The 18,357-nt window shown below is 49.2% G+C and overlaps 1 protein-coding gene across 4 annotated transcripts; it reads right to left on the bottom strand.

Annotated features, from left to right (window-relative positions):
- Positions 1-390: 390 nt before the first annotated feature.
- Positions 391-18,107, bottom strand: ANKRD35 (ankyrin repeat domain 35). 4 transcript variants are annotated; one of them, XR_008715599.1, is made up of 15 exons: positions 17,754-18,107; positions 12,190-12,320; positions 11,047-11,135; positions 10,609-10,673; positions 9,721-9,778; positions 9,458-9,528; positions 9,050-9,156; positions 8,212-8,396; positions 7,545-7,582; positions 5,337-7,352; positions 3,390-3,479; positions 3,090-3,155; positions 1,927-2,024; positions 1,463-1,492; positions 391-1,375 (listed from the first exon to the last, which is right to left on the bottom strand). XR_008715599.1 is itself a non-coding variant. In XM_055584520.1 (14 exons), exons 1-13 carry the CDS (start codon positions 17,790-17,792, stop codon positions 1,965-1,967), a joined length of 3,015 nt encoding a protein of 1,004 aa, XP_055440495.1. In that variant the 5' UTR covers positions 17,793-18,107; the 3' UTR covers positions 391-1,375; positions 1,927-1,964. The 4 variants fall into 4 exon arrangements, 3 of the variants coding, with proteins under 3 accessions (XP_055440495.1, XP_055440496.1, XP_055440497.1); XM_055584520.1 differs by lacking the exon at positions 1,463-1,492; XM_055584521.1 differs by lacking the exon at positions 1,463-1,492 and having other exon boundaries at positions 5,337-7,331.
- Positions 18,108-18,357: the final 250 nt, after the last annotated feature.

The raw sequence follows: 18,357 nt of genomic DNA, 5'->3' as shown, positions 1-18,357 counted from the left end.
ACCTGCCTCTTGAGAAACCTATATGCAGGTCAGGAAGCAACAGTTAGAACTGGACATGGAACAACAGACTGGTTCCAAAAAGGAAAAGGAGTACGTCAAGGCTGTATATTGTCACCCTGCTTATTTAACTTCTATGCAGAGTACATCATGAGAAACGCTGGACTGGAAGAAACACAAACTGGAATCAAGGTTGCCGGGAGAAATATCAATAACCTCAGATATGCAGATGACACCACCCTTATGGCAGAAAGTGAAGAGGAGCTAAAAAGCCTCTTGATGAAAGTGAAAGTGGAGAGTGAAAAAGTTGGCTTAAAGATCAACATTCAGAAAACGAAGATCATGGCATCTGGTCCCATCACTTCATGGGAAATAGATGGGGAAACAGTGGAAACAGTGTCAGACTTTATTTTTCTGGGCTCCAAAATCACTGCAGATGGTGACTGCAGCCATGAAATTAAAAGACGCTTATTCCTTAGAAGGAAAGTTATGACCAACCTAGATAGCATATTGAAAAGCAGAGACATTACTTTGCCAACAAAGGTCTGTCTAGTCAAGGCTATGGTTTTTCCTGTGGTCATGTATGGATGTGAGAGTTGGACTGTGAAGAAGGCTGAGCACCGAAGAATTGATGCTTTTGAACTGTGGTGTTGGAGAAGACTCTTGAGAGTCCCTTGGACCGCGAGGAGATCCAACCAGTCCATTCTGAAGGAGATCAGCCCTGGGATTTCTTTGGAGGGAATGATGCTGAAGCTGAAACTCCAGTACTTTGGCCACCTCATGCGAAGAGTTGACTCATTGGAAAAGACTCTGATGCTGGGAGGGATTGGGGGCAGGAGGAGAAGGGGACGACAGAGGATGAGATGGCTGGATGGCATCACTGACTCAATGGACGTGAGTCTGAGTGAACTCCGGGAGTTGGTGATGGACAGGGAGGCCAGGCGTGCTGCGATTCATGGGGTCACGAAGAGTCGGACATGACTGAGTGACTGAACTGAACTGAATAAGGGTAAATATTATTTCAGGTATGTACACACAGGATGTAAAATGTATTTCTTACTTTGGATCATAATCAAAGTTTGAAAGCAGCTATTTAACAGGGCCATTTGTGATCAAAAAAGAATGAAAAGATTCCTTCCCCATGCCCCCTTTAGAAGAAACAATGACACCCAACACCATCCTGCCTCCCGCTTTATTCTCCATAGAGCTGGCTTCCACCCACACCTCCTCTGATCTCATCCATGCTGATTCCAGGGTTCAGGTTCTCAGGTCTGGGGTCCATAATGTCAGGTGAAGCTCCACCCACACCACCTCCAGTGGCCAACCCACCACCCACCACAGCCTGATGGAGCCTCTGCCAACCAGGATGCTCTGTTCCCTGAAAGAGGAAATTCAAGGATGAAATGCACACATTTCTATACCCTCAGTCTCCTCCCACCCATGCCAAGAGGCTAATGATCCTCACCTATCCGGACTGGAGAAGATAGCCAGCTGCCTGGGGGTCGGGAGAAAGAGAGAGGATGACTACACTTTGAATGAGTTGTGGGGAGTGAAGGAGATTCCGGAATCTGCAGAATCCCACTCTAGGAAACAACCGTGCATCGCTGGCACACCACCACTCATCTTTCACTGGCTTCTCTCCACCCCAGACCCTAGGAAAGTCACTCAACTCCTCTTTCCCATCTCTTATCCCGTAAGTCAGGCCCCTTCAGTCTATCTGCTCACTGACTCCTGACTGTACCCAGGCATTCCCCATATCATGTCTTCTCAAGTGACCTCACCTCAAACAGTCTATGCCCCCACAAGATATGTCCCACTCTACCTCCCTAGTGTCAGCTATCACCTGGGGCAAAAGGAGACTCCAGTTCCCATCGTTAAGTCCCCTTTCTCCCAAGCTCCTTCCCTCATCACCCTGAGCCCATAACTCACAACAGAGAGATCCCATATTCTTCAGGACACGGGTTGCCTCACTCCTGTATGCTGAGGATTCGCAGGAGGATATTATACACGTCCTGTTCCATGTAGCCCTGTAGGTGGCAGGAAAGAAACAAAAGGAGATGAACAGAACATGAGAGGGAGAGTCTGCGGTAGAATGCAACTTACTATGTGCCCTCACTTAGTAGTACTTCTCCATAGCTGTTTCCTAATCTTTACAAGGAAGATAATGACATCGACTTTTCAGGACTGCTGTGAGGGTTACAATTGTGAATACAGAGCAAAGCACCAGCTACAAAAATAAATGTTCGATTCTTTGTAGTTATTATTGTTCCTCATAAAGGAACAAGCCACCCACCTCTTCTTCCTTGGTGAGGGATAAGCTGGCATGGGAGGAAACTGAAAGGGCATGTTCTGTGTACTAAGTTGCTTCAGTCGTGTCTGACTCTTGTGACCCCATGGACTGTAGCCCACCAGGCTCCTCTGTCCATGGAATTCTCCACGCAAGAATACTGAAGTGGGTTGCCATGTCCTCCTCCAGGGGATCTTCCCAACCCAGGGGTCAAGCCCTCATCTCTTACATCTCCTGCATTGGCAGGCAGGTTCTTTACCACTAGCGCCACCTGGGAAACTCCCCAAGAAAGGGCATGCCACTGCTAAGTCGCTTCAGTCGTGTCTGACTCTGTGTGACCCCATAGACAGCAGCCCACCAGGCTCCCCGTCCCTGGGATTCTCCAGGCAAGAACACTGGCCTGGGTTGCCATTTCCTTCTCCAATGCATGAAAGTGAAAAGTGAAAGGGAAGTCGCTCAGTCGTGTCCGACTCTTCGAGACCCCATGGGCTGCAGCCCACCAGGCTCCTCTGTCCATGGGATTTTCCAGGCGAGAGTACTGGAGAAGGGTGCCATCGCCTTCTCCGAAGAAAGGGCATAGGGACAAGAAAAAGCCTTTCAGTCAGTCAGAGAAATGGAAAGGAGGGGCAAACACCTCTTCCCTTCACATTCATACTCTTGATCTGCCTCATGAGGTCCAGAAACCTGGTACTGGAACATTTAAAGTCCAACTTTCTAAGAGATGACGTCTTTGCAGTTAAGAGAAGAGGCGCCAAATGCAATGCCCCCTGCCCAGCTCTCTGTCTCTACCTCCCCCCAGGCTCACCTGAGCAGCATTCAGCAGATGCTTCCTATAGGTAGAGATGATCTCTTCATGGTTCTTCTGGGAATCCTAGGAGTGAGCATCTATGGGAGGTCATGTGACTCACCCTCCTCCCCCAAGCATGAGGAACAACAAAGGGAAGGGGTCAGCTGTGGCAGGTGGGCTCCCTTGGCCCCTGAGCGCCTCAGCCTAGACCACTGCCTGGCCAGGCCTCTGGATCCCCAGAATCTCTCCCACAGACACATCACTGCCACTCTGCACGCTCTTCTCTAGCAGTGCCCATCTCCCGAGGACCAAACATACCTGCAGCTGTAGAGCAAGGCAAGCATTATCTCCCCGAACAGCTAGAACCTCCTCTGAAAGCTGCTCCAGCTTCTTCAACAATTCCTTGATCTGAGGCCAAAAGGAAACGAAGGGAATCAATGAGGCCCCGGTCATTTCCCACCCCAGGACCATTCAAAGTCAAGGTCAGTTGCCATTTATTGGGTATTTAATATCCGCCATGTGCTTTTACACACATTGTCTCATTTAATCCTCAAAACAACTCTTCTATTCTAAGAAAAACAATACTTCTCTGAGGGAAGTATTATCATTCACGTTTTGTAGATAAGGATCCAGAGTTAAGTAATTTGTCAAAATCACACAGCTGATAAGTGATGAAATCAAGATTTGTCTGAATTCATGGTCCACACTCTTAGCTCCTTACTGAATCCTAACCGACTTCTGGCTGCTGACCACTGAAGGAAATGGAGATGAGTTTTTGTGGTTCGTGAGGTTGAGACACAAATGCAGTTAATGATAACCAGCTGTAATAGGAATGGTGGCAGGAATGGCAGGAGTAGCTAACTTTTACTGGGTATTAGCCATTTGCCATGGCAACCCACTCCAGTATTCCTGCCTGGAGAATCCCAGGGACAGAGGCGCCTAGTGGGCTGCAGTCTATTGGGTTGCACAGAGTCAGACACGACTGAAGCGACTTAGCAGCAGCAGCAGCAGCCATTTGCCAAAATTTTTTCTGAGTATTTTAAATGTAATATCTTATTTAATGTAATCCTTATAACAATTGTTATTATTTTCATTTTATATATGAGAAAACTGAGGCTTAGATAACTCACCCAGGGTCAATCAGTTTAGGTTTTTTGTTTGTTTTCTGTTTGTTTGGCCGCTCATGGCATGCAGGATCCTAGTTCCTAGACTAGGGGTTGAACCTGTGCCCCTTGCATTGGAAGCTCCAGTTCTTAACCACTGGCCTGCCAGGGAAGCCCCTCCATCAGTTAGTTTTGAAATTGAAATTCAAATGCAGACAATCTCAATTAAGAGCCCACTACACTATTTTCTTTTGCTCATTTGTCTAATCATCTTCAACACCAACATAAAATTCCTTCTTTAATTAGCCCCACCCCACACTGATTCCTATTCTATATAACATTCCTTCTATGTTTATGTACTTTATATTCTGTCAAATGTAACTCCCTATAGTTTTTAATCCTTCTAAATTTGATCATGTACACAAATTTTAATAAGTCTGAACTCACTCATTGCACAAGCAGTTCTAGAATTACTAAATTCATTTGTAAATTTTTTTTTTAGAATTCATAAAAACATGTCTTTTAGAAATATATAGACTTATATTCACTTTTGGAGCAATCACTAGCAAACTCGAGTATCTAACACAATGGTTTTCAATTTTTTTCCGCTGCATGGCACCCTCTTTGCCAATGAAACTCTTTTGTAGAACCTACTCTGATTGAGGTGAGAGGGGAGCTTCCGAACCCTGAGTCCCAAATTTTAATACCTAAGCTCCCTTCTCTCTTGAATTTATACCTTACTTCCAATTTTCAACCCCAAATTTCAACCCCAAACCCCCTCAGACCCAGGAGAACATTGTGTGGTCCTTGCAACTGACTGGTTCTGCTTGGGGGCTATTCATCTGACTGGCCAAAGATAGTTTCAGGTTGTGCGTGCCTGCCAAGTCACTTCAGTCGTGTCCGACTCTGCGACCCGTGGACTGTAGCTCGCCAGGCTCCTCTGTCCATGGAATTCTCTAGGCAAGACTACTGGAGTGGGTTGCCATGCCTACCTCAAGGTGACCTTCCTGACCCAGGGATCGAACCCGTGTCTCCTGCGGCTCCTGAATTGCAGGCGGATTCACTACCACTGAGCCACCGGGGAAGCCCCAGTTTCAGGGCCACAGACCCTAAGCACGCAGAAACCTGATACTCCCTTCGGCTGGCTGGCCTGCCTGCTCACCTTAGCCTCCTTGTCCCGGCAAGCCCCGATGAGATGCTCCACCTTCTCTTTGAGCAGCTCCGCCGTCTTCTCGAACTGTTCGGAGCGTCCGCGCATCTCGCTGGCCTGGTGCTCGTGCTCCGCGGCGCGCGCGGCCAGGTCCCCGCTCCGGCGCCGCTCCTCTGCCGCCGCCTCCCGCAGCCGACCCATCTCCCGGCAGGCAGTGTTATACTTTTCCAGCAAAGCCTTTAGCTCCTGGCCCCAAGCCTGGGCCTGGGCCACCAGGGAGCCCCGAGTTTTCTCGTGCTGCCGCAGGCTGGCCGCCTCCCGGGCCCTCAGCTCCTCCACTTCCTCGGTGGCTTGGTAGAGCAGCTGCTTCAGCTTCCAGATCTCCTGGCTCTTTCCGCTCATCGTGGCCTGAACGGCCCGCAGATCTTCCTCCAGCTTCCCCAGGTCTTGCTCCAGAGCCGCCACCTGCGGGGAGGCCGAGGCCTCCGAGGAGACGCCTGGCTCCCCGCGGCGGGAAGGGGAGCCCCGCAGCTGCTGGTTTTCCTCTTCCAGCCGAGCCAGCCCCTGCTGGGCCTCGCGGTGCCTGGCCACCAAGGCACTGATGCAGGCCTGCAGGTCTTCGAGGGGCTCGGCGGCTGCGCTCCGTGCACTCCCCTGGCCTACCAGGTCTGGGGGCAGGCAGTCCCACAGCCCCTGGAGGCCTCTGTTCTGGGAGGCCAAGCGCTTCCGCAGCTTCTCGGTGGCCTGCTTCTCCAGGGCCAGTTCATCTGTCAGCAGCCCCACACTCCTCCGCAACTGCTGTAGCTGGTCCTGCGCCTCCGGCCTGGGCACAAACTCCCGCTGTAGCCGCTGGCTCAGGGACTGCAGCTCCCCCTGCAACCGCTGCCGCTCCCGGCCCAGCTCCCCCAGCTCCTCCAGCAAGTTACTGTTGCTCAGTCTCAGGGCGGACACCTCCTTCTCCAGCTGTCCCCTGGCCTGGCCTCCTCCTGGCATCTGGTCCCCTCCAGGAGCCCCTAGAGGCTCTCCCCGGGCCTCGGGGACCCTTTTCTCCTTTTCTTCATCCTCTTGGGTGATGGTCCCTGGGAGTGCCTTGGGTGCTTCCTCTCTGGGCTCCTGGGCAGGGGCCTTGGGTTTCATCTGCCATCCTGCTTTTGCTCGATCCAGTCTCACCAGCACCTGCTCCAACCTGGCCTCCATCTTCTCCCAGGCAGCTGCTGCAGCCTCAGCCCGGGGTGTCCCCAGAGCTCCCTCCAAGACGGATCTTGATAAAGCCCCCCGGGCTGCATCCTTTTCTCGCCACACCGCAGCCAGCTCCTCCCTCAGCTGTAGCAGGAGCTGATTCATGGCTGCTGTGCCCACTGGCTCAGTCACTGTGCTTGTGGGTTCAGACCCTGGAGCCTGGGGCCTCTCCTTCCGGCCAGCAAACAGCTGGTCAGTATGATCAAGGCGAAGGGCCTGCCCATCACTGTTGGTCAGTTGCTGTCCCGTGGTTTTCCCTACAGTTTCAGACTTTGGGCTCTGGGGTGGCTCCTGTTCTTCTGGTTGGGACCTTCCCTGGGCTTCATACTGGATCTCCCCTGGGACTGAATCCTCAGCCTTCTTGGAAGCTAATACTGGGTTGGCTGCCGCTGCAGCTGTGGCCTGCTGATGCTTCTTCAGCTCTTGTATGTGCTTAGCCAGCAGGTTGAGGGCACAACCCTGTTCCATGCCATCTCCTCCAGGCCGGAGACTAGAGCCCTGGTTCCCTGGAGCTCTGGGCTCTTGGGACAGGAGGAGCCCCAGCTCCCGCACCTGTTCTTGTATCTGATTCTCCAGGCCCAGGTAAGCTGTAGCTTGAGCCTTGCACTCTTCCGTCTTTCGCAGCAGCTCCTGCTCCAACTGAGAAACTTTTCTCTTCTCCTCTTCATACTTCCACTTCCACTCCTCTGAACATGGATCCTCGTCCTCTTCTTCCTCCTGCTCCTCCTCAGGCTCTGCTCTCCATGGGCTCTTAGGTGGAGCACCCACCTGAGGCTCAGAGGGAGAGGTCTATGTAGAAAAAGGAACAGTGACATCAACCCAGGCAGCTAGCCTTTCTTCTCTTAGACTGTCTTGATGCCCCAATGATCCCTGCCTGGGAGACATCCCAGCGGGAAAGACTGGGGTGGGTCAGAAGCAAAAGGAGGAGGGGAAAGACTGGGGTGGGTCAGAAGCAAAAGGAGGAGGTGCTTAGGGTCTTACCTGGGATGCAGGATTCAGGTGTTGAACTGGCCCCTGACCTACATGAAAAGACATGGGGGAAATGAGAGAGGAGACAGGGCCCACACTCTGGCTTCAGACTTTCTCTGAAAGGAGTGGCCCCTCAGTGTTCATCCTTAACCACACGTGTCTTTCTGGTGCCAGAAGCCACCTCTATTTGATGGATCCCTAAGTAGCCATCAATGTTGGTTCCCTGTCCCAGAGATATGTTGGCTCATTTATTTGTTTCACTCATTTATGTATTGGACACTGTGCCAATAAGCACTGTTATAGGTAGAAACCAGGAGCCAATGGTGAGCAAAACAGAGGAGGTTATCTGAGGGGGTTACAGTATAGTAGAGGCAAGAGACAGATTGACCATCAAATCACACAAACAGATGTACAATTACAACTCATAAATGCTAGCAACAGTGCTAGCCAGAGTTGCCTTCAGGGAGAGACAAGGTTGCATTAAAGAATTTTGTGACCTTGCTTTTGGGAAGTGGGAGTCATCTCATAGCAGAAGCAATAAATAAGTAAATTCTCCACTAAAGTGACAGTTATTTATCACATGGATTGTTTCCATGGAAACAAATGGGATTCTAAGAAGCTTCTTGGATTCTAAGCTATCAAGGAGCATCTTGGAGTCACAAAAGCGGATTGGCTTTACCCCCTCGGCCCTGCCGGGTCAGGGCCTGCCGCAGCAGCCTCCACAGCGTCCTGTCTTGTGTGCGTAGGGCATAATGCAGAGCATCATGCCCCGTGCTGTCCACTGCCCCCGCATCTGCTCCATGGCTCAGGAGCAGCTCAGCCACCTCAGCACTGCCTTTTTCACAGGCCAGGATCAGAGCCGATCTGTGGGGTGAGACAAATCTGAGCATAGGTTTTTCTCATGACATCCTGGAGTCCTGGTTTAAAAAATAAATAAATAAATAAATAAAAAAATAAAAATCCACTTGCAAGGTCAGCTCTCACTCAGTGTGGTCAGGAGAACCACAGATTGTCACCAGTCAGTGACAAAGCATTAGGCCAGACCAGACCTGTTCAGATGTCATTCCAGGAACTGTGACATCAGAAAGCGGGGAGCCCATCTGAGGGGCTCCATTTTCATCTGCTTTATATGTTGAGGTTCTATATAAGTTCTTTACTGGGTAAACAGATTCTATGTCTTAGAACATAGTTTGAAAGCCAGTCAATTAAAATAGTGGTTCCAGGAGTATTAATTCTACTTTCAGAGTCATCTATGCCAGAAGGATGGCACCGGCAGCAGCAGAATAAGAAAGTATAGGGAAAACATTCTTAACTCACCAAGAGGAAAACAGTGAAGCCCAAGCAGGGCTCTTCTGAACCACCACTGGGAAGGAAGGAGGTTCCCAAGAAAACAGAGACCAATCTCCCCACCTCACACATACATACACACACACACACACATACACACACTCTTTGCCCAGTGGCTCCTTTTTAAATTGTCAGGGTCAGGATATGGGATGGGATGATAGAGGGCTCACTTGTCATTCTTGTCGGTGACATTGACCCGGGCACCTCTCTGCAGTAGCTGTGAGCAGATAGCTGCGTGACCGCCCAGCGAGGCAATCATCAGGGGTGTACGTCCATCCTGCACAGATTGTGGGAATGGGGTTCGTGAGCAGACAGGGGAACCAGGGCTTCGGCACGTCCTACCAACTCCCCTGTTCCCACACCTCTCCAGGCAAAAGAGCCAATCCTGGGGCTAAATACTCCTCAGAGGGTTGGAAACTCTCCAGAAGATAAGCCTTAACCTCTCTGTGTGGAAGAGGAGGAGGGGCAGAGGGAGAAGGAAGAAGAGGTGGTGCCTCACAACCCCTGGTCATGGAACTTGGCTAATTAACTTCAGAGAAAGAAGCAGCCTCCCCATATAGGGCCCTGCCAACACTCACATTATCCAGGACATCCAGGAAGGCTTCATGATCACACAAGAGGAGCACACTTGAGGCACAGCCAGAGGAGGCTATGGAGGGTTACAGGATGATTGGGTTAAGCAGAAGCCGGAAGGGCACCTCTCAGACCATGATGCAGGATCCTCTCCAACCCTTTCAGCAGTCAACTCTGGCCTGCCCTTCCCCCACAAACGTTATCCTCCCCTCCCTCCTCACCTTCTGGTCCCAGCAGCCCCATTTCCCACTAGTCCCCTGGCACACACCTGCCCAGTGCAATGGACTTCGATTTTCTGCATCTACAGCGTCTTCATTGGCACCATGCTGCAAACAGTCACAAAGGGAAGCAGCATGGAGCATGGTGTTAACACTGTCATCTCCCACCCTGTTGTATCTGTTGTATGACCAGCTTTCATCGTACTATAGGGAGGGGCAGAGGGATCATGGCTATGGCCAACTACTAGGCAAGTCCAGTTTATTCCTTGCAGACTATAGGCAGCCTTGAATTTCAGCCCTGCTTGATAAACCTAGGGCCTAAGAAAAATCAGATTATAGGTAAATAAACACCTTAAGGACAATAACGCCTGAGTCCATGTCTGGTACTTTAGGATCATAAATGAGAATCTTGGAAAGAGCTAGGAAGAACAAAGCAGAATATCCATTGGCACAATGGCCTGGTTGAACTGGGCCTTTTGAAATTTGAGAAGCTTATCTCTGAACTGTCCACATGTCATTTCACATGTATATTTCTCTTTGTACTCCAAGACTACAAACTCCTCAAGAACAGACAGCAGACTTTGGGTTTAATATGAACACCTCTGCCATCCTTCCACCCGCCCATCATCACAGCAGTCAGTCTCCGCAGTGGCTCTGCCAACGGTGAAACTCGATACACGCATACTGACTGACTGGGTGTCAGTCCCTGGCAATGCTGCTTTTTGATGTGCCCTAGAGGGCAACATTAAGCTGGGTGCCTGCACATAGCAGGTATTAAATAAATACTGACGAATTAATGAATGAGAGATTACCAGCTCTCTTACTGGGGATGTGAGGGGTACATTTGACCAAATGTTGCTGGCGAGTACAAGACAAAGTCAGGAGTCTCTGGGTCCACTTCTTCCTTTCACAGGAGTAGTATCAGGGTTCTCTCTTACCTGCAGCAGGACCTTGACACATTGTGGCTGGCAAGAAATGGTGGCCAAGTGCAGGGCGGTGCTTCCTAGAAACAGAAAGAAACAGGGAAAGGGGGTAGGTGGCCCCATGGATGCTGATGACTCACAGGGAGGGAAGGCGAGAGACGCACAGATAATCAGAGGGAGATTAGAGAGAGAAACTCTCAGCCACATGGGGCCAGAAATTCCTGTTCCCCAAGTGCCTGGTACCCACAGTGGAGGTGGGAGTGAGAGTGAGGTAGGCCCAGCTTGCAAGGAGGAGAACCCCTGAAAGCAGGCTGGCTGGGACTTACAAGGAGAAAAGCAGGGGGGACTACAGCTTGAATGCCCAGCAGGGCCCAGGACTGCCCTACCCCAACCCCTCACTGCTGCTATAAAGGGAAAAGCAAGCAGCATGGCCCAGTGCTCAGTCTAACTCACCGTCCTCATTCTTGCTGTTGATGTCAGCCCCATTGGCAAGTAGTATAGTCAGACATTCTGTCAGGCCTTTGGAGGCGGCCAGATGAAACCTGCCAGAGTCAAGGCCGGGAGGCAGAAAGATAAAGGGACCTCATAAAGATGAGGAATAGTTTTACTCAGTTAGTCATGTCCAATTCTTTGTGACCCCATGTACCCCACGTCAGCTCCTCTGTCCATGGGATACTCCAGGCACGAATACTGGAGTGGGTTGCCATTCGTTTCTCCAAAGGATCTTCCCCACCTGGGAGAATCTTCTAAGCCCTGCCTGCTATGCTCCATCAACCCAAAGCCAATTCCAAAGGCAGAAAGGAAAGCTCTCTGAGCCTGACTTTCTGAGAAAGAGAAGACTATGTAAATGGCCTACTGTTATAAGGTCAGATGAGGCCATAAGCAAAGGTAGAAAGAAGAGCTATGGGTCTTAAGCAATCTGAGTATCTCAGGGTGTCCAGGGAACACATAATTATCTGTCACTCTGAGCCCAATACCCTTAGCAGACTGGAAATGTCACAGAAAGAGTGGGCCAGAGCAGAGGGCTGGACATTTGCAGGCTGACTTGGGCAGAGACAAGGAATAATATCCCTCTTGTACTAATCACCTCTTCCAGCCACATGATGCTCATGGCCACCACTGTACTCCTAGTGTCTCAAGCATACATACCCTCCAACTTATGCAATGAAGAAATACCCTACTTAGTGTATGTTTCAGTTTTCCATTTATTTCATGGCTTTATTCCTTTCTCAGTCAGTTTTGCTGATGTGGGTCTTGCGGTGTAAGGACCTCAAGGACAATCTCTTCTCTCACTTTGTGCAGCACTTGAAAAGTAGTGAAGATTTATTGATATACTTGCTAATTAAGATAAAAAAGGGCTCTGAAGTTATAGATGTTTCCTAGTCTTACATCATATTCAGATTTGAGGTTTTTAAAGAGAACCGTATACCAAGGGGGAGAAAGAAATGGCAACCCACTCCAGTATTCTTCCCTGGGAAATCCCATGGACAGAGGAGCCTGGAGGGCTACAGTCAATGGGGTCAGAAAGGGTCAGACACGACTTAGCAACTGAACATGACACACATACCAAGGTGGGGATCAAGAGGACTTACTTACGGGGACTGGCCGTTCGAGTCTAGCTTAGTGGGTCGGGCAGATTTCCTGGAGGCCAGGGCAGCCACGCGTCCCACGTCCCCCCGCTGCACCGCCTCCAGCAGCTTCTGATCACGGCGGTTCCATCTCTCCACCTGGACCAGAGCAACACATTGTGAGAATCTAAGAGGTTGGGGTAGAGCCGAGGAAGAAAAAAAAGATGGTTAGGAGACCAAGCAAGGGAAAAGGGACATCCCTGAGGTCCTTTCAGTGTTCCACAAGTCACTCTCCCTAGGTCACTGAATGCTTCATAGTTGGGCCAGTTCAATATTCACCAACTCACATGCCACTGAGGACTACTGCCAGTTACTGCTGGCTCTGGACCAAAAGGGGCTTGGAGTACTGAATTAAAAATCATTGTTTGAGTCCTGAATGCTAGTATTTCAAATGTCTTTTTTTTTTTTTTTTTAAATCAGCATTTTGATTATTTTTAGATGCACAGCCTCCGAGCAGTCCTAGCCTTGACTCCTTCCCTTTTGGTTGTTAGGTCTTGCTGGAGCAAACTGAACCAAACTGACCATTCCAGACTTGGGTTCACCTTGCCTCTCAACCCCCTGTGCTGCTCTGTTTTTTGTTCTTAGATATTTGAGAAATCAGGGCACCTAGCTTTGGGTCACAGTTAGGAGTCCAAGTACCTAGCCATACCATCTCTACCCATTGGCTTTGGGGTGCAAAACTTGGAGGAGAAGCACAAAGTTTCCATGTTTCCCTTCTCATACCCAGGCCCTTTGGCTAGTCCCTCTTCCCCTTCCCTGGCAACACCAACCAAAAGGCCAAGATAGGTCTTCAGCTATGGAGGAGGCAGAAGAGACAGTTGCCCTCCTCCACCCTGCCATCCCTCCTCATTTTCCTGGCGGAGAGCAGCTGTTCCAGACAAGAGCCACACCTGGGCATACATTGTTCTACTATGCCAGCTTGACTCTTTCAGGTGGTGGGGTAATTACAATAATTGAAGTATTACAGGGCATGAAAGAGCTGTGTAAAAGCACCCAGAGCCGAAAGCCTAGAAAAGCCTTGTTTGGTCCAGAGAAAGGAAAGGAGGAAAGGATACAGAAATCTGTGGAATGGTGAAAAGAGCCCTAGGTGAATATTTGTCAGCAGGCCTAAGTTCAGGGCCTGGTTTGACCACTTCCTCAACTATGTGACCTAGAGTAAGCCATTGAACACCTCTAACCTGTTTCCTCATCTATAAAATGCGGATACTAATTACTACTTCACATGTTGTATGAAATGAGCTAATGTATATAAAATCTGTTTGTAAACTGTAAAAAGCCTTACAAGTATATGGCATCCTTATAAAAAAAAAAAACCAGGAAGTGGTGGGGGATTGGTGGTGGTACATTGCATTTTATGAGGTATGATCGAAACAAGAAAGAAGCTATAGGAGGCGGTGGGGAAAAATAGAGTCTCTGGAAGCCAGCTCATTTTCAAATACTGTTTACATAGCCAGGGCAAATTATTAATTAAGAACAGGAAAGATTTTAAATGCCTACACCATAAAATTATCTAAGGTAAGTGGATCCTGAGGTAACACTCCTGAGGTAATTCCGCGTAGCCCTTTTAAGTGCTACTTCAATTAGCCTCTCAACGTTCCTGGAAAGTAGTTAGGGCTGATATTATTTTATCTAGTTGACAGAAAAGAAACTGAAGTGCTCTGAGGTTAGATAACTGTCCAGGGGCACACCACAGAATAGTGGTAAAATTGAGATTAGAACCCAGGCCACTGGATGCCCTATCTTAGTTCTCACCACCAGGTCATATTAATACAGAGCTATGGAAGGTTTATTTATTTTCAAATAAACAGTCTAAGACCGCCTCCAGGGTAAAGCCACCCATGTTCAGACACTAATCCTGGCAAGAGGAGGAGTCTCCAAGCAGGTTAATTCTCAAAGGACAAAATAAGCAAAATGACTGCTCAACAGACTGAGATGTAATAACACATTATCCAATGTCCCCTGGGGGCTATGTCACCCTCAGAAAAGGCAGAGAGCTAGAACTACACCTCCACCACAGGACACCACCATTAACTGACCTCAATCTGAAGCTCTCTGTTTAAAATTATGATTCTAACACTTTCTATCCTTGTGAACTAAGGCATGTAACAACTTCTCTGAACCACAGTTTCCTAATAAAATAACACTATATAAAGCACCTAGCTCTGTCTGTCACATAGGAGGTACACAATAAACATTAGTCCTAATCACTATCCTTCTCAAACTTGCTGAGCACATTTTGGATATTCCTGGGCTCAGAATTCTCCATCCAGGGGAGTGGGAGGAAGGGCTCTTGCTCCTACTGGCCAATAGTCAAGCTGTATAGATGGTAATGGTATTTCTTAGTAATGTAGATAATTCTCTTTCCAGCTAGATAGTTTTAAAATCTATCCCATTTGCCTTCTATAATCTTGTTATACCAAGAAGAATTTAAAATAGGTAGAAATTCTTCATGGCCAAAGCTCTGCAGAGCTAGGGTGTAGTAGAACAGAGGGGAACCTCCCTGGCTGTCCAGTGGTTAAGACACATTTCCAATGTAGGGGGCATGGGTTCAATCCCTGGTTGGGGAAGCAAGATCCCATATGGCTGCATGGTGTGGCCAACAAAAACAAAAACACGGAAGGATGCTTCTGAATCTGAATTCCAAGATCTAGTCTATTTTTCACCTTGGGAAAGAGGCACTGAATAACCATCACAGCCTCAAGGGAGCAATCACCAAATTAATTAGTAGACTTGAAAACAAGGATAAGCTTTGTATTTCTGTAGCCAAGACTAGGGTGCCTTTGTAGAAGTAATTGCAGCCTCTTATCTCTGGCTGTGTGCCCATGAGTGTCCTATGAAGATGAAACATGCCAACAGTAGAGAGAATGGCTACCGCTGTGTAGGATGGGTGAATGGAAATGGTTTTGCTGCCCTGTAGAAACCAGGAGTTGACCCTCAATCTTTAAAACGCAATTGAGGGACTTCCATGGTGGTCCAGTGGCTGAGACTCTGTGCTCCCAATGCAGGGGGCCCAGGTTTGATCCCTGGCCAGGGAACTAGATCCCACATGACAACGAAGAGTTCACATGCCACAACTAAAGAACCTGCATACCTCAACAAAGATCAAAGATGCCATATGCTGCAACAAAGACTCGATGCAGCCAAATAAGTAAATAAATAGTTTTTTAAAAAATAATAAAATGCAATTGACATTTCTCTAACCTGATTCAGTGCCTACTGTTTAAAGCTATTTTCTGGTTTACTTCCTATATCAGCAGAGTAAGCTAACATGGAAGACACTCCTTGGAACCAGAACAAAATGAGATCATAGGAGTTAAGTTTTTGTTTGTTTCTTGAACTTCCTATATGTATTCTGGATGACTTAGATTAATTTTTAAATGAGCACTGATCCTTCAGTTCTCATCTCAGTCTGAGGGTACACTGAACTCAGGGGTTGGAGAGAGGATGGAAAGGGGCAATCTTCTGCCATGACTAGGAAGCTAGGCTTTGGGAGTGGTCAGGAAGGCTGTAACACTACTTCTCTGACAAACTGGTTCGGAGTGGCTAGCCACCCAGGGAGTGGAGGAATTTATCATGAGAAGTGTGGGCAAGTTTCATGAGGAAACAATTTACAGCTTAAAGGAGTCTATTTTCAATCTTATTGGATCCCTACCCTGACTGAGGAAACAGTTTTCTTTCCAGCTAAGTAGTTCTAAATCCATCTAATTTGCTACCTATAATCTTGTTGTACTAAGAAGAGTTTAGAATGGGTAGAAATTCTTCATGGCCAAACCTCTGTAGAGCTGGGATGAAGAAGGACAGAGGGATGCTTTCCAATTTCAATATTCACCCCCATTGTTTAGTCCAGCTTCCTGAAAAGGAGGCATGGACCAACAAATGGAGAATCAGGAAGAATGAAACAGTTTCCCCATTCCTAAGGAGAGGCAGACTCCACAAACCTGAAAGGGAAGGGCAGTGTGGAGGACTTTCAGTAACTAAAGAAGAGTCCATGTGAATAAGAAAATCATCATGAGTTAAGACACTCTGGGTTGCCTCAGTTTCTGGTACCTTTAATAGTCATTCAATAATGCCTTTTGATTGGTTGATTAATGCATGGAAACTAAGGGGGAAGCAAACGTAAGTGGGATGAGAACAGGCCTCGACAGAGTACCTACTCTTGCCTCATAGCTTGCTTTCAGATTTCTGTGACCTGCTCATGCAGAAGATGAGCATTTCTCATGTTTGCTCAATGAATGACAACAGTAAGTCAAGTTAGGCTAAGCAATGTTACTACAGGTAGTTGGCCACATTACTTCTAAATGAGCCACCATCTCAGTGTCCACAGAAAATTTCATCCCCTGATAGGAGGTCTGTCTGTAAGAGATCTTCAGAAAAGAAGCACCTATATCCTCCCTTAGCCACTCCCTTCTGTAGACTTTCTCCCTGTGTCCTGTTCTGGGAGAACCTCTGTTCTGGGAGTCAAGGGAGGGGATTGACTTCTAGGAACTCTCAGAGTGAATCCACTTTATCCTCTTCTTCTCTTACCATCACCGTTTCCCAGCTGAGTCAAAGGAAGCAGAGTACGAGCCCTAAACAACTGGGTGAGGGTTTAGAATGAAGGAAGATTCTGGGGAGAAGCAGGCAAAAGGCCTTGACTGACCCAAGAACCTGTCTGATGACCAGGCACTGCAGTGAACTGGCCAGAGTGGAATCTGCGGACAATTTACCCATTCCTTGGGGAGCAGCCAGGCAGCCTCCTCTGGCAGTGCCTGTCAGTGTGGCCAGACTGGACTGCAAGATTAACCCACAGAGAGCAGGTAGAAAGAGATCGGGGAGCTGAACCACCACTGGACAGAGACGGGCAGAGGTTGAAGGGGGAGAACAGGAGAAGGTTGCTGCTGTGGGAGTCCCAACTGGTAAGAGATTTGGAGTGTTGTTGTCTGAGAGCCAGTGGTGGCGATGAGAGAATGGGAGTGGAAGTGGTTATGGGGTAAGATGGGGACAAGGACAGAGAACATTATGAAGAAGGGCTAGGGAAGGCACAGAGCTGCAAGTAGTTGTTGGACTGAGAGCAAGGATAGGACCATAGAGGAGAGCAGGGTCGTGAGGATAGAGCAGGGGTGGGAAATGGAGTGTGGGGCGGTACTTGGGAGATGGAAAGGAGCTTGGGGCTGAGCCCAGGCTGGGGATAGGACAGACGTCTGATGGCAGTTCAGTACTGGGAAACAGGGTAGAAGTAGAAAACAGCGCCTTTACGAGAGAACCAGGGGCTGCAGGGAACATATCAGAAGTTGGGGTGTAGATTCTAGGAGGGCAAGAAAAGGTCAAGGGAAAGAACCTTGGGGAGGGCAGAGGTTAGGAAGGCAAGTCAGAGGCTAAGGCACAGGGTCTTGAGGAGGGCAGGGCTGGAGGGCTGCACTATGGGAGTGGAAGAGCTAGAAAGATGGATAGAGATAAAAGGCCATGATGCGTGAAGTCGGGACTCAGGACTCTGTCACCACAGGGCTTGGACCCCAGCCCCATGCCCAGCCTCCCAGACATTTTAGCACATACCGCCACCTGTGAGCTGGAGCAGGAGAAGATGCGCTTCATGGCCGGGGCCGGAGCCACGCGGGGAACGGGGACGCGCGGAGAGCCGGGCCACAGGTTCCTGAACCCACAGGACTCGGCTGCAGCTGTGTTAGAGAGCTGTCAAATGTAGAACGGGATTCCGCCCCAGACCCGCCCCAAGACCTATCGCGTTCAATCAGAGACTAGAACCCGAGGGCTGGGCTTAAAACTCCGCCCCTCGCCCAGCCCTTCTCGGCCTTTGCGGAGGCCGAAGTCCTGCAGTCTCAGCCCGAGAAGTGGGCTTGGTCTCAAACCTCGCTCTCCCAAGCCGAACCCGCTCCCAGCTCCGACTTGCTCAATCCCAAAAGGGACGCCAACGGCTCCAGCTAAAACTCCTCCCCTGGCTCCGCCCCTCCCCGCAGTTCCACGCGGCGGTCCCGCCCTCAAGCCCTGCCTCGGGCCCGCCCCTCCGAGCACTAACGCACGATTCTCCGCGTCTGCTCGGATCTTAGCAACTGTCGCATTTAACCGCTCGTGACGACGATTTGATTCTATCCAGAGACCTTTGCCAACTTAGTTACCTTTGCTTCCTCCCTCCATTCCGCGG

The sequence above is a fragment of the Bubalus kerabau genome, chromosome 6 (assembly GCF_029407905.1).
Source record: "Bubalus kerabau isolate K-KA32 ecotype Philippines breed swamp buffalo chromosome 6, PCC_UOA_SB_1v2, whole genome shotgun sequence".
Lineage (NCBI taxonomy): Eukaryota > Metazoa > Chordata > Mammalia > Artiodactyla > Bovidae > Bubalus > Bubalus kerabau.
This window is presented reverse-complemented; position numbering and strand designations above follow the sequence as displayed.

Excerpts from the sequence above, each read along its gene's own strand:
- ANKRD35 (XM_055584520.1), bottom strand. The coding sequence starts at position 17,792 with ATGAAGCGCATCTTCTCCTGCTCCAGCTCACAGGTGGCG. Across the intron at positions 9,779-10,608 it reads GTGTCAAGGTCCTGCTGCAG|CATGGTGCCAATGAAGACGC; the intron begins GTAAGAGAGAAC and ends GACTGTTTGCAG. Across the intron at positions 3,480-5,336 it reads GCCGGGACAAGGAGGCTAAG|ATCAAGGAATTGTTGAAGAA; the intron begins GTGAGCAGGCAG and ends TTTTGGCCTCAG.